This window comes from Arvicanthis niloticus, chromosome 5 (assembly GCF_011762505.2).
Source record: "Arvicanthis niloticus isolate mArvNil1 chromosome 5, mArvNil1.pat.X, whole genome shotgun sequence".
Taxonomy (NCBI): Eukaryota; Metazoa; Chordata; class Mammalia; order Rodentia; family Muridae; genus Arvicanthis; species Arvicanthis niloticus.
Genome location: NC_047662.1, coordinates 74,699,996 through 74,714,374, shown reverse-complemented (window position 1 = coordinate 74,714,374; position 14,379 = coordinate 74,699,996). Strand labels below are relative to the sequence as shown.

General features: G+C 35.1%; 1 protein-coding gene across 7 annotated transcripts in view; it reads left to right on the top strand.

The window, feature by feature from the left end:
• Positions 1–14,379, top strand: part of Frmd3 (FERM domain containing 3) — a 185,033-nt gene that overhangs the window by 79,437 nt on the left and 91,217 nt on the right. For 6 of the 7 annotated variants that reach the window (XM_076934765.1, XM_076934766.1, XM_076934767.1 and 3 more), the window contains exons 4-5: positions 8,542–8,620; positions 13,825–13,922. In XM_076934765.1, coding sequence (XP_076790880.1) covers positions 8,542–8,620; positions 13,825–13,922 — 177 coding nt within the window. The remainder of the gene's footprint in view (positions 1–8,541; positions 8,621–13,824; positions 13,923–14,379) is intronic. The other variant, XM_076934768.1, reaches the window with a different exon arrangement.

Sequence of the window (14,379 nt, the reverse complement as noted above, 5' to 3'; positions counted from 1 at the left end):
TAATTCCCATATATTTTAGGAGTACCTTTATGTTGAATGAATAAGTGATTTTCCACCATGTGCTCAAGTGTTATCATGCACATATACAAATATCTCTGCATTCATGTCATTTCTATATGGCATCCAGCAAGAATGACTTTATTATGCCATTGTTCATGTCAGATGCACAGAGGACAGGAACAGTCACTCTGAAATTTCCCATAAAAACAAATGCCCGAGAGAGTCATTTGTTTCAGATAAAAAGAATCAGTTCTATAGAAAACACTGGGATCACTCAACACTTAGCTGGGCTCTCCTAGAAAGCCAGTGTCACTATAGGCATTAAAGTTTTATAATACTGAGTCCTTTGTAATGTTTTTGAAGGGCCTGACAAATCAATTACACTTATTTTTCTTTCTTCAAAGAGTTCCAGATAAAAGCAGTACAGAACTTATTCCAGGTATAAGACGTGTCCTACAAAATTTCAGAGCTATGAGCTCTAAGCATGAACTTAGTTTATAGATTGGAGGAGGGACTTTTTTCTAACTAAGTCAAAATTATATGATACTGATCATGAATTTATATGTGTTTTCCTGAGATGATGTTTTTTATTTTTAATAATATTTTTCATTTTTCAATGAAGTAATTATAGAAAATTATTTTCCTTTTAAGAATTAAGTAACTAGGCTAAGTGATGTTTATATATCAAAAAAGTATTTTTTGTACTGTTCCCTACCAGAAACCCACAGTGACCACACTTGACTGGGACTCAGCTAGTGATCTATGCCTTCTTTCGCCTCATCCATTCTGATCTCTCCAGAGTACTTTCAGACTTGCCACTCAGACCTGACTCAGCCTGTTTTCTCAGCCCACTCCCATCCACTTCAGACTCAGCCAGAGTACCACTAGTTCTATCTCTTTCATCTTTTGAGGGGCCAAATAGAAAGTTATATTTAAGAAAATCTGAGTGTCATCTCTCCTGCTACCTGCAAACCTAAACTTACCCTACTTACTGCACTGACCTGGGGTTCCCTGAAGTCTGAACTCTAAAATACAGAGTGTTCTTCATTCTTCTGATCAACACCCTGTCAGACTGAGGCAACAGCAACCAAAGAAACAAACACCCATCCAATAAAGGCAAGACCAGATTTTTACACCAAAAAATACTACAAACACTGTAACTCTGGATGCTGGTCCCTGCAAGAAAACACAAATACGAACAAGACGATTTGCTTTTGTAATATGTTTAAGCACATGAAAAGGACTTCAAAATAGCAATTATTAATATGTTTGAGGACCTTAAAATTTATATTAATATATGCCTTTATGAAAACACAGTTGAATGAAATGACAAAAACAATTCAAGATAACAAAGTAAAATTCAACAACAAAATATGATTGATAAGGAAAAGCCAAACTGAAATAAAAATGTAGTTGCAAAGCTCAGGAAAAAAATAATAAAGCTCAGACTTAAGCCTTGATAGCAGATTAAAATAAGTTGAAGAGCTAGTATCAGGTGTTAATAACAAGGTATAAGAAATGGATAGCTAAGTCAAAGAAAAAATAGTAAATCTAGAAAAAAAAACAAACAAATAAACAAAATTAGGCACAAAACACCCAGGGAAGAGGGGACACTATAAAAAGACCACACCCACTAATAATAGGAATAGAGGAAGTAGAAGAAACCCAAGTCAAAGGCACAGATAATATTGGTAACACAATCATTAAATAAAAGTTTCCCAATCTAATAAAAGAGATGTTTATCAATGTGCAAGATGAAAAAGAAAACCAAATAGATCAGACTGGCAAATCCTACAACACAAACTAATCACAATTCTGAATGTACTGAACAAAAAAGGATACTAAAAGATGCAAGTGAAAACCACAAAGTAATGGATGAAGACAAGCCCAGTGGAATAACACCTCGTTTTTTTAATGGAGACTGTGGAAACCAGAATGTCAAGAATGGAAGTCCTACAAACTCTGAAAGACCAAAAATACTATTTAGGCTTCTTTTCTATTTTACACATCAGCTTTCTTGCATACCTGCTATGTAATATATGAAAATAGAAATAGAATTACTAAATAAAAAACAAAACTGAGATCTCTCTATTGCACACACACACACACACACACACACACACACACACACACACCCTAACAATGGTCCATATTTTTTACTGTCCTGGTTTCTATAATTATTCCAGCATATACACTTACATCTGAAGATTTGGGGCTAGGAGCCAAATGAAAGAGAGCATGAAACAATTGTTTTCTTAAGTGTGATTTACCACACCCAATATGATCCTTTCTCATTCCATCAATTACATGCAAAAACCATTATTCCATTTTTCTTCACAACTTCATAGTATGCTGATGTGCATAGGTACCACTTTTTCACTATCCATTTAATTGGTGGAGATGATGTTCTTTTCATTCCCCACAGCAATGAATATGGCTGAGCTTGTATTTGTGTAGTAGAATGTCAAGCCTTTTGGGCATATAACAATGAAAGATATACCTGGGTTATATGGTGGGATATTTTTTAGGTTTTTGAGGATTCTTCCTACTGATCCCTAGAGTGAATGGAGTTGTTTTCAGTCTGGCAAACAGGGAATGTGTGTTTACTTTTGCCCACCTCCCATTGAGCACTTGTTTTCAGTTGGTTTGCTGATCTTTACCATTCGGGTTAGAGTAAGATGAATTCTCAAAGTTCTTATAATTTATGTTTTCATAATTCCTAGGAACAGTGAATATTTTTCAAGATACTTTTAGTCATTTTTTTCTGTTTTAAAAATCCTCTATTCTAATACCAGACCTATTTTTTAATTGATTGTTTTGTTTTGTTTTGTTTTGTTTTGTTTGACTTGTGTTTTGAGTTCTTTATATATTCTGGGTATAATCCACAGTGTGATCCATAGAAGACAAAGATTCTAATTCTGTGGAATTTCAATTCACCCATTTGACTTACTTGCTTGTTTCCTTAGATATGCAGAAGCTTTTTAATGTTATTAAATTACACTTGTCAACTGGTAACCTTAAATCTTGGGCAAATTGAGTCCTGGTCAGAAAATCCTGTTCTGTATTTCCTGCAAACATTGTCTCTGTCCCCTTGTAACACTTTCAAGTCTCACATTTATGTGTTTAATCCACTTGGAGTTAGTTTTTGTGCAAGGTGATAAAACTCCAGTCTAATTTTATCTTTATCCCTGTGGGTACACATTTTTCCCAGGGAAGATGCCTTTGTTTCTAGCATAAGTTTTGAAATCTATGTCTTATATTAGGGGCTGAAGTTGTATGTTCTTATGATAGAAGCTCTTACCAATCCATTAGCATGGGCTATTTTTCAATTTGCTAGTGTCTTGTTTTTCTTCAGAGCTTTAAAGTTGTGTCTTTACCTAGGTTCACTTCTAGATAATCTTTGATGGTATTCTGAGTAGAAGTGTTGATGACTTCTTTCTAAGTATGTTTATTGCTGTTGTATAGAAAAACTATTGAGCCGGGCAGTGGTGGCTCATGCCTTTAATCCCAGCACTTGGGAGCCAGAGGTGAATTTCTGAGTTCAAGGCCAGCTTGGTCTACAGAGTGAGTTCCAGGACAGCCAGGACTACACAGAGAAACCCTGTCTCAAAAAACAAAACAAAACAAAACAAAACAAACAAACAAAAAAAACTCACCAAAAACAAAACAACCAAAAAAAACCCCTATTGATTGAAACATTGGTGAATTTGGTTATTATTTCTATATGTTTTCTGACAGAATTTAGGGGTGTCTTATAAGAATTTCATGTATTCTGCAAATAGAAATAGATTAGCTTATATTTTTCCTGTTTGTGATCCCTTAATTCCCCATATTTGCTTTATTGTTTTAGACAGTACTTTGTGTGCAGTATTAAAGGGGGTGTAGAGAATAGAAAGCCCCCTCTTCCTTCACATTTCAGTGGAATGGTTTCAAGAATACAATCAAACTGCATTGAATACATTTTTTTTTAAGAAAGCGAAAATATATAACAAAAGTCCTATTCATTCCTGAAAAGAATGATTTCCAAAAGAAAAGTTTTTGGTGCAAAAGTGGCCACTGATCTGCCTTAAGGAGACACTTGACCTGTCATCAGTCTTTGCATCAGTTTGTCAGCCAGTATTGCCCAGACCATTTGCCTGACCCAGGCATTTAAATTGGTGTTTCAGATTCTTCCCTTCACTGCTTCTTCTCAGTGGTAATGACCACAACCAACAGTCCCCAGTGTTGGTTTTAATAACACACACACACACACACACACACACACACACACACACACACACTATTGCATGGCTTAGAATATATTTTTCAGCTTATGAAGTGAGCAAAATTTATTCTTCCCCTTCTTTTAACTCTCATTTTTACCTCCTGTTTTGTTTCTTCTTAGATGAGTATTTTTCCTAACAAGGAAACCTTAGATTTAGCTAATGCCCCCATGTAAATGTGCCAAAAGCTCACTAGATCAATCCAAGTACTTCTGGGTTCAACATGCTGGCTAACATTGTTCCATCATTCAAAACAGGAAGCAGAAAAGTTAGGTGGCTTGTCAAGGACAGTATTTAACAGGAGAAATATTTATTTAGATGGAAATTGAAGTCTTTGGACATGTTCCAAGCAGTAAGTGCCAGATGCCATTTGACACCTAGAAAGATTATGTTCATCAGTAATACAGCTGGTATACACAGACAGCTCAAGTGCTACCTTCCCACCCTAAGCCAGTGCCCAAGACACTTGAAAATATAAGTGGCTCCACTTTATCTCCTTGTTGAATAAAAAAAATGTTAAATAGCTATATTTTTTAATCTCATTTTATTTCTCTAGTAAAGTGAATTGCAGAAACTCTATTTTAATAGTCAACTACATGGGACAGATGATATTGGTCCAAAACTAGTAACATATGACAGGTTACATGACAATTGAAGAAAATTTTAAAAATGCATGTTGAAAAGTAGTTCCTACTCTTTTTTTTTTCCTATTGCCAAGTGTCATCTCATCTATGATAACGGGTGTAGCAAAAATCATCAGTACAATGTTAGGTTTTTTCTGTGTTCACATCCACAAAATGTAGGAAGATATCAGAACATAGGAGAGTCTTTTTGTTTGCAACAAGCTATAACACATATGAAAATAATTAATATTTACATGTAAAAAGTACAAAGAAATCATCAAGACCCAGAGTTTAAGGTAGCACAGAGCCACTGTGAAAAGACTTTGTTTGAAGCACTTGCAAATGGATCTTAGTAGAAGGAGATTTAAAAAAAAAATGGGTATTTGTTTTAGAAAAGGCTCAAGTCTTTTCAGGGCTCAAGTCTTTTCATCACTACAGTGATGGCTCAGTAGTTCACATCACTTTTTGCTCTTGCTGCTTTTTTCGAAGACCTAAGTTAGTTTCCTAGCATCCACATACCAGCAAAAATAGTCTGTGACTCCAGGTCCAGAGCATTCTATGTCCTCTTCTGGCCTGTGCAAGCACCAGCACAGAAGAGATGCACATACATATATAAAGGCTAGTCATGCACATAAAATAAATAATTTTTTTAAAAAAATTCAAAAGAGAAAAGACCATAATACTGGGAGCACTGTTTTCTAATAAAGCAGAATTCTTAGGTGACAGAGGCAGCCTTTGGGTTAGAGTAAGGGTGACTGAGTGGAGGTGTTCCTCTACTCAGATGTTTACTACGGAGCTATGTGTCTCTTTGTAAGATCACTGTAGGCTTAGACTTTTCAAAGCTTATCTTATTTAAGTTTCCTAAACGTTTCAACCTCCCTTTAGCCCACTGAACAAAGGTAAAGAAGAGTGAAGGTTAATAAGACAAGGAGATGTGAACCTGTTAAGAAGTAGTTCTGTGGGGAGATTCCAATCTCTGTTGTCAGGAATTCCTTAGCAATAGCTCGATCCAGCAGAAACCTCAAGGCTTCACCAAATTGGCACAGGTTAGTAGAAGTGGCAAGAATCAGCCAGAATACCACGAGAAATTTTTTGGTGAGTTTCTCTCTATGAAGTGAAGACTAGTGAGGACCAGAGACGACTCAGCAAAGACCAACAAAGACTAAGAAAGTCCATCGAAAGGTTGCATAGCTAATGAATACCAGTGAAGCATTGCAAGGGGTAACAATGCAAAAGCATCCTTTCACTGTCTGTAGGGTTCTATTTGCACTCTTTCCAAACATCATGCTCTCTCTCAAGCATCTGCTTCAGCAAACATCACAAGCCCTCTTGTGTGTCTCTTTCAACAAAACATCCTCTCACATGGCTAGTTCAGCAAAACATCCTCTCTCAAGACAGTTTCCAGAAAAATATCACATGCCCTCTCACAAGATAGCTTCCATAAAAACATAACATGACACAACTTAGTCTCCAAAGAAATTTCCACTTCAGATTACTAGTTTTGATTTGTGTGTGTGATGTACTTAGATGTGTGTTACACCCAATTATAGGGCATGATAAGTTCAGATCATAGAAGATTATGGCCCTACTTTAAAAAAAAAAAAAAAAAAAAAAAAAAAAGCATTTGTGATCACCTTTTCTGCAGTTGGCTTCCAGTCTGATAACTTGATTTTCTCTATCTTTGAAGACATTTTCCAGTTCATATTGGCCCAGCCATTCCACTTTTGAAGTATATCATGACTTATATAAAATAATACATACCACAAAATATTTTAATTGTAAAAATTTGAAAATAACATAAGTGAAAATTGAATACAAATATCTGAGTAAATTTGGATTTACACATAACATGAGTTATTGATGTTTATGGGAAGTTGTATAAATATTATATACACCCTACTAGAGAGAGGGACAAATACAGCCTTACATAATAAAAATAAAAGAAACATGCACAGTTTGATTTAACTTTGACAGAATAAATAAAAGATATTTTATTATCCACAAATAAAATATGAGACTATATGCATATATATATACATATATAGTCATAAAAGCTGAAGAAGAATGTAAAAAATTGCTGATAGTGAGAGAAGAGGTGGCATTTGGTAATATCTTAAATAGTAAAAGGTCAGGAGCAAAGACAAACTAAAGGAGGATGGCCAATCTATCATTCTGTTTATTGGATACCATTCTATGTATTTATCTAAATTTTTAGAAAACATTAATAAAAGATAATAAGGAAGAAATATAGAAAATTATCCTTTGGTTTAATTGTTCTTCTTTAGTAAAAATGGTTTTCTGTTTATAAATTGTTTGGATAGAAAAGAATGGAAAGGGAAAATTTATATAATTATAACCTCAAAATAAAATTAAAAATAAAACAACAAATGTTTTATAATAAAAAGAGTTTCATAATTTAAATATGATTTCAAATAATCAAATAGTGATAATGTTCAATGATAAATATTTTATGTTCTAGATATGAACGCTGAATAACTTGAGGCCCACTTGTACTTTTCTAAGCTTCACTATTGCCATATGAGAAGTGTCCATTTTTCCTAGTTCTTAAGAAAATATACTATCTATTATGGTATTTATTTGTGGTTGTGGTATGTATAGTAAGTGCACATGGATGTGTATATGCATGACTTTTGATTGCAGAGGAGAACATTGTCTTCTGTCATTGTTTTCTACCTTTTTGGGAGTTGGGAGTTATACTCACCTTCTGAACCTGAAGCATGCTATTTGGCTGTGCTGACTAGGCAGAAACTTTAGGAACCTCTAGTATCTGCCCATCAGTACAAGGTTACAGATTTGCCCTGCCATGCTTACATGTGTGTGTGTGTGTGTGTGTGTGTGTGTGTGTGTATGTGTGTGTGTGTGTACTAAGGTCATCAGACTCAGGGACCAGCTTCTTCACTTGCCAAGCCATCCCACCAGCCCAACTATAAAATCATGGCAATAATTATTTTCTATATGAATTTTCTTCATTATATAGTCAGACTTAAAACTGGTGCTTCTTTCTATGACACAGATTTGTTTTACATCCTGAATAGTTCAACTACTGTCAGCCGCTTGGTGATGATTAACTCCTACTTGTCTTGAAGGAAGAATTAGAAACTATAATTTCATCTAACCTCATATATAGGTAATAATAAAAAAAAAAAACCCTTCAAGTGTATATATGGTTGACTTCTTAATAATCTCAATTGTACTTCAAAGACATCATCTTTTTTATTTAAAAACACACATATAAAGCAATTCTTCACCTCATACAATAAAAATTCTTCCATGTATCCAAAACCTGAATGGGGCCTTTGGCAGGTAGCTTTTACATGAGAGTGGGAAGCATCAGAGGAGAAAATATTCCTTTGGAGCTGTGATCTTGAGAGATGAAAGGGGAAAGGTGAGTCGTGATGTAGAATGATGGACTTCTTGCCTTGGGTGCTTGTATTGTACATTTGCCCTGGGTATCCTGTTAAACATTTTCTTTGTTTTTGTCACCATCATGGTATTTTCTTGGGCATTCTATTGGCTTCTTTCCTACAACATGCCTCCCTTCCCTGCTAGATTCTTTCATGGCTGACGCTCCTGTGTGTGTTTGAGTCTGTGACCTTTTGCCGCTTATCTCATGCCTTTTCTTTATGACGTTTCAGCTCATCCACCATACACCATGTGCTTTAGAGTGAAATTCTACCCACATGAACCCCTGAAGATAAAAGAAGAGCTCACAAGGTATTTTTCTTTTTTGCATATTTACTCTACCACTTGCATTCAGGCAGAGCCTCTGCTATCTTATAGGTTAGACATTCCTATTACTGAGATCAGAACACATCCAGGAAGCAGGCTTTGGAGTCAGCACTGTGCTCCTCATATTCTTGATGGTCTTGGGATACTTTATAGATAACCACTGTCATTGAGAAAGTAATGTTTGTACAAGAAAGCGATGGTTATGAAAGGGAAGCTCCCTGGGAACATTTGGCGGTGGAGTGCTAACCGTAAGCAGAAGATGACTGTCTTCTGGGTGTGGGCAAATGCGGAAAGCAGCTGTAGTCTGACTTTTGGATCTAATATTTTCTGGAAGGACAAGATTTCTTGGCAGAGAGAGCAGTTAGCTGTTTTGCTTTCCACTTGCTAGATGACAACTATCAAGCAGACTTTGTTTCACTTGTACACTCTTCTTAGCTCAAATCTGTGACCTCTCAAACTTTTATTTTTCCTCTCTAGCTCTCTCTCTCCCTTCTTCCCTCTCCTCCTCTCTGCTGAGTTTATATTCAGTTAATCCTAGAGTTTTGTTTCCCTGACAAACATGGTAAAAATTGCTGAGCAGGACTGCAGGTGGCTGCCTCCTGGATTGATAGGTCAAAAAGCTGTCATGCACCTTGATCTTGATGAGGTTCTAAATTGGTAGCATGCAGATTGTCATGTGTAATTATAATTGACAATAATCTGCTTAGGTCTGGATCCTAAAGAAAGGCAAATACATGTCATTCTGACTGTTGACATGTGGAAAGTGAAGGTCTTGGCAGATTTTGTATGTGCAAATGCATGTGTGAATGTATATGAGTGTGTATATATGTATGTGTAAATGTATAGGTGTGTTCCTATGTTAAATGTGGAGAAAAATAGGTAACAGATAATTAGACAATGTTATTTTTAAATCTTTATTCTCCTCATTGGATAAATTTAATAAACATCAATTTCACTGACATATTCATAATGTTAGAAAACTATTGACATTGTTGAATTTCAAAATATTTCACCATCACATTAAACACACACACACACACACACACAATATTCAAGAACAGTCACAATCTGTCTCTCTATAGTAGTCCCTGACAACTATTAGTCTATTTTCTGTATCTATAGATTCATATATTCCAGATATCGCATGTCAGTGAAATCATGGGAGAGTATGTAGCTCTAACCTGACTTAGACTGAAAATTTGAATTTTATTTATAATTTATTTGATCAATTTTTTTCTTAGCTCAAATTATCGACCCAAGTGTAAAAATACAATGAGTTAGAGAAAAATAAAAGTAAAACAAAAACCAAAACAAGATAATATCTTTTGACACTACTCCAAACCACAAATAACAATAATTGAAAAATAGACTCACTCACAAAAAAAAGCACAACACCAACAATGAAAAAAGGATACACCAAAATTTCAAGACAATTTTTTTAGTTGAAAGACTCCTTAAATGTACTAACAGCATACTTAGAAAAATACATACATAAATATATACATACATACATATTATTATTGTATGTATGCATGTATGTGTGTAACAATAATAATAAAAGAAAAATACTATTATGGTAAGAATAGGAGGGCTATGGGAGATCATGGAGAAAAGGTATCAGGGAGGGGCAGAAAGGAGATGGAAAGGGGAAAGTAAGATAATTGTATTTCAATTAAAAACATAAAAATTTAATGAGTTATTTTTGTCATATATATATATGAGACTTTTTGTCTTTTATTTTGTTTTGCTTTTGAGATTGTACTGTACTGACATTTTTCCCTTCTTTTTTCTTCACCTAAGCCATTCTCTACACCCTTTCTTGGTACTCTCACTCAGACCCATGACCTCTTTTTTTCACGAATTGTTATATACGCATGCATATATCTATATGTCTGTACATATATCCTCCTAAATATAGTACGCTCAGCTCATATAATGTTAATTGTATATATATTTTCAGTACTGACCACTTGATACTGAGTAAATAATTGTTGAAGAAACTTTGAACATATGTCACAATCTTAAATAAATAAATCTGTTGTTATTGAGAAAGTCTCATGAAATAATAAAATAATACAAAACCATAGTAAATTGCATCTACATACCACATTAGTTTTACCCATTCATTATTTAGTGAACATTTGAATTGTTAATACTTTTCATTTATAGTGAATAATGCCACCATGAACATTTATATACAATTTTGATGGTGGCCCAGATGCTGATGAGTTGAATTCAGGCTACCATTTAGAAACATATAGAATTTGTACTTTCTTTAATTTTATTTTTTAATTCTTTGATAAATTTGTAAATGAATTTTCATCACATCCAACCTTCCTTCTCTAACTATTCCCAAAGCTCCTCCACTTCTCTCTCACACAATTTTGCGGTTTTTTCTCCCTGTTGAGACCAATTGTGCTTCCCAAATATGCTATGAAATATGGACTTTCACTAAAGCATGATGAATTATCAGGGGCTACCTTCTTAGAAAAAAAATAATAATAACCCTTTCCCAGCAGATAACAATTGTCAATAGCTCTTTGCCTGGTGATTGTTCTTCATATCAATGTCCCCTTTCTGTCCTGGAATTGACAGTTGTTTGGACCTAACAAGTCTTATGCATCTTCTCAAAATGACTTTGAGTTCTTATATATAGTTTTTCTACTGTGTCCAAAGACAGTGTTTCTTTGTAGTCTTCCACCAAATCTGGCTCTTACATTCTCTGTCATCTTTGGAAGAGAGAGGAGTGATATACACAGTCCATTTAGAAGTGAATAGTCTACAGTCTCTTATTCTTTTCACCTTTGCCAAATAAGGATCATGGTGATGTTCATTATCTACTGAATAAAAGAGATTTTTCTCTGATGAAAGTTGAGAGGTACTTAAAATTGTGGGTGTAATGATAAATCAACAGGAGCTTGTTTAATATAATATATATTTAGCAGTGTAGGAGTAGTGGTTTCTCTCTTAGGGACTGTAATCTGTCCAGTGCTAGTTTCTCTGTCCCATAATGGTACCTAGTATGTGTTCATCTTGGGTAGCAGACATTAAATATAATCATAAAATAGTTCCTTGTACATTGTTTAAGCCACTATCTCTACAGTAGGCATGTCTTGCTAGGCCAGTTAGTCTTACTCAGTGCATAGCTGGCTATAATTAATGTTTATTCTGACCTCTGGTAGATTACACAACTCTTCCAAGAATTTTAAAAGGTAGCTAGTAGAAAAGTTTCCAGATAGGTAACAGTTTGATTTCCCGATATTCTAAAACTCATGTACATGGTGTCATCAGCAGCAGATTCTTACTATCATATTCTGGAGCATATCCAAGAGCATTGGCAACAGCATTTTAGGGGTTCTTTGTGACCTCTCTTGTCACTTCTGAGAATGAAGTTTGTATTTGTTAGCCTGTAGTGTTAGTAAGCGCGGTGTTGACTTGTTACAGGATACCTACACTTTAACTCTTTTTATGTGTGTGTATAGATGTACTATATGAAGCTTCCACAATAGTACTTTTCCATATAATATTTTGAGGAAGTCATACTCTTCCTTCCCCTTCCTCAGGCCTCTTTATCCCTTCTCGTTCCATAATTCCCCTTCAGCTCTTCATACCAATGATTTTATCACAACTCCCTTGAAAGTCCCTTTCTATGAGCACTTTAATTTTCTAACTGCTGTGGATTACTCCCACTAATAAAAGAAAAAATATATATATCTAAAGATTCTAGGCTAATGTCTACATGTGGAAAAAAATGTGATCTTTTTGGGCTAGCCACATCCATTTACTTGTGAATATCATAATAAAGGATTAATATTCCATTATGTAAATACACCATCTTTTTATTGTTCATTCATCATAAACATCTAGGCTGTTTCCATTCCTGGCTATTGTGAACAGTATAGCAATAGATAAATTTATGAAAGTATCTCTGTAGTAGGATATTAGGTCTTTGGAGTATATATCCAAGAGAGCTGTAGTGTACCATGTATTAGATGTATTTAGTTCTTTAGGAGCCTCCACAGATTTCTGTAGTGACTGTGCCAGTTTGCTGCCATCACCAGTGAATAAGTAGTCCTCATTTTCCACATTAAACCTAGCATCATTACTTTTTTGTACCTTATCTATTCTGACTGGGATAAAATTAAATCTCAAAGTACCTTTAATTTGCACTTGTGTGGTGGTTTATGATGAGTGCCCCCTCCAGGTGATTTTCATGTTCACTCCAGATTATTTATAGTATGGCTCATGACAGCATCACCAGGTAGCTACTGAAAACACAAGTATCCTGCCTAGCTACTGAATCAGCATAATATTTTAATTTAACATTTAATATCTTTGGTTAGCAAATGTGCTCATTAAAGTTTGCAGGCTTTAATGCAGGGATCCATTCTAGGCTGTCAATTCAAACTGGGCAATAAACTTACTAGGAACTTTACGTCTTCAGTACAATTATGTACTAAAATGGAAAGAGGTTGGTTTTTGTACCTGTCTTGTGTCCCTACGACCTTGATGGCTAGCACAATGTATAGTGAATCTTTTACTGTATCCCTGTAGTTTCAGTGAAGTAGCCCCCAACACTGGATGCTCCCATGTTCTGGACCAAGCAAAACATTTATGACATTAGCACACAAATCTTCCTCTCTGCGTTTCCATTTCTTTTCTCTGTCTTTAAAATGAGTAAGTAAGAGTGAGTAAAAAGCAAATTACTGAGCACTGAAGGTATTAGTCAGGGTTTTTCTGAGAAACACACAGAAAAACCCTGACTCTGTTCTCTGTTCTTCGGGAACAATGAGTGTCCTTCTTAAACTAATTGACCCCAGTTCCTCATTACAAGTTTCAAAAAGAACTTGGAATATGAATGATAAGTTATAATTTTCCTTATGTGGGAATGATGACTGCTAGGCAGTGGGGGGGGTTGTTTTGTTTTGTTTTGGGGTTTTTTTGTTGTTGTTTTTGTTTCTGCAAAAGGTGAAAACTATTTACATTTAAAAATTCATATACACTTCTGGTTTCTAAATTCTGAAACTTTTCCACTTCTTTCTACATGTCTTAACATAAGGGAAGCCTGGTGTGTCTTAGATACTGTGTTGAGCTAGGTGTGACATTAGTGGTTCGTTAAACAGAGTACATTCTTACTTCCAAGCTTAAACTAAAACTTAGGATGCTTTTTTTCTCCATTTGTGTTGCAGGTATCTTTTATATTTGCAAATTAAAAGAGACATTTTTCATGGTCGACTGCTGTGTTCCTTTTCTGATGCTGCCTATCTGGGTGCTTGTATCGTTCAAGGTGAGTCTAGCCCACCACACTCACCCCTACCACTGCAATGGGTTATAGATCTATATTCTGTGCCTCACCTCTGTGCTACCTACAACTATCCTGTCTTTGTCTATGGGAAAATAGACAAAATAACCAATTTATTTCTTTACTTTCCAAGCCATTCTTCCTTGCAGATGACTGAGGTCCAGTGTTCACAGTGCTTCTGTTCACATGTGAAGACTTCCAAAACCCCAAAAAGTAGAGTATCGAGTTTTTTTTTTTTTTTTTTCAAGGAGACAGATGGTCATTTAACGATACTTTCTTCAGTGACATAGGCTTCCTATGTTCTGAGTTCCAGTTGTTAACAATGAGGCCTGATACACATGTCAAGGGGGAAAACTATATCAAGGAAGTAGATTTTAAATAATTATGGTCACTCAAATCACATATGGATATATTTCCTATAAATTCCTCAGCTTTTCTAGCC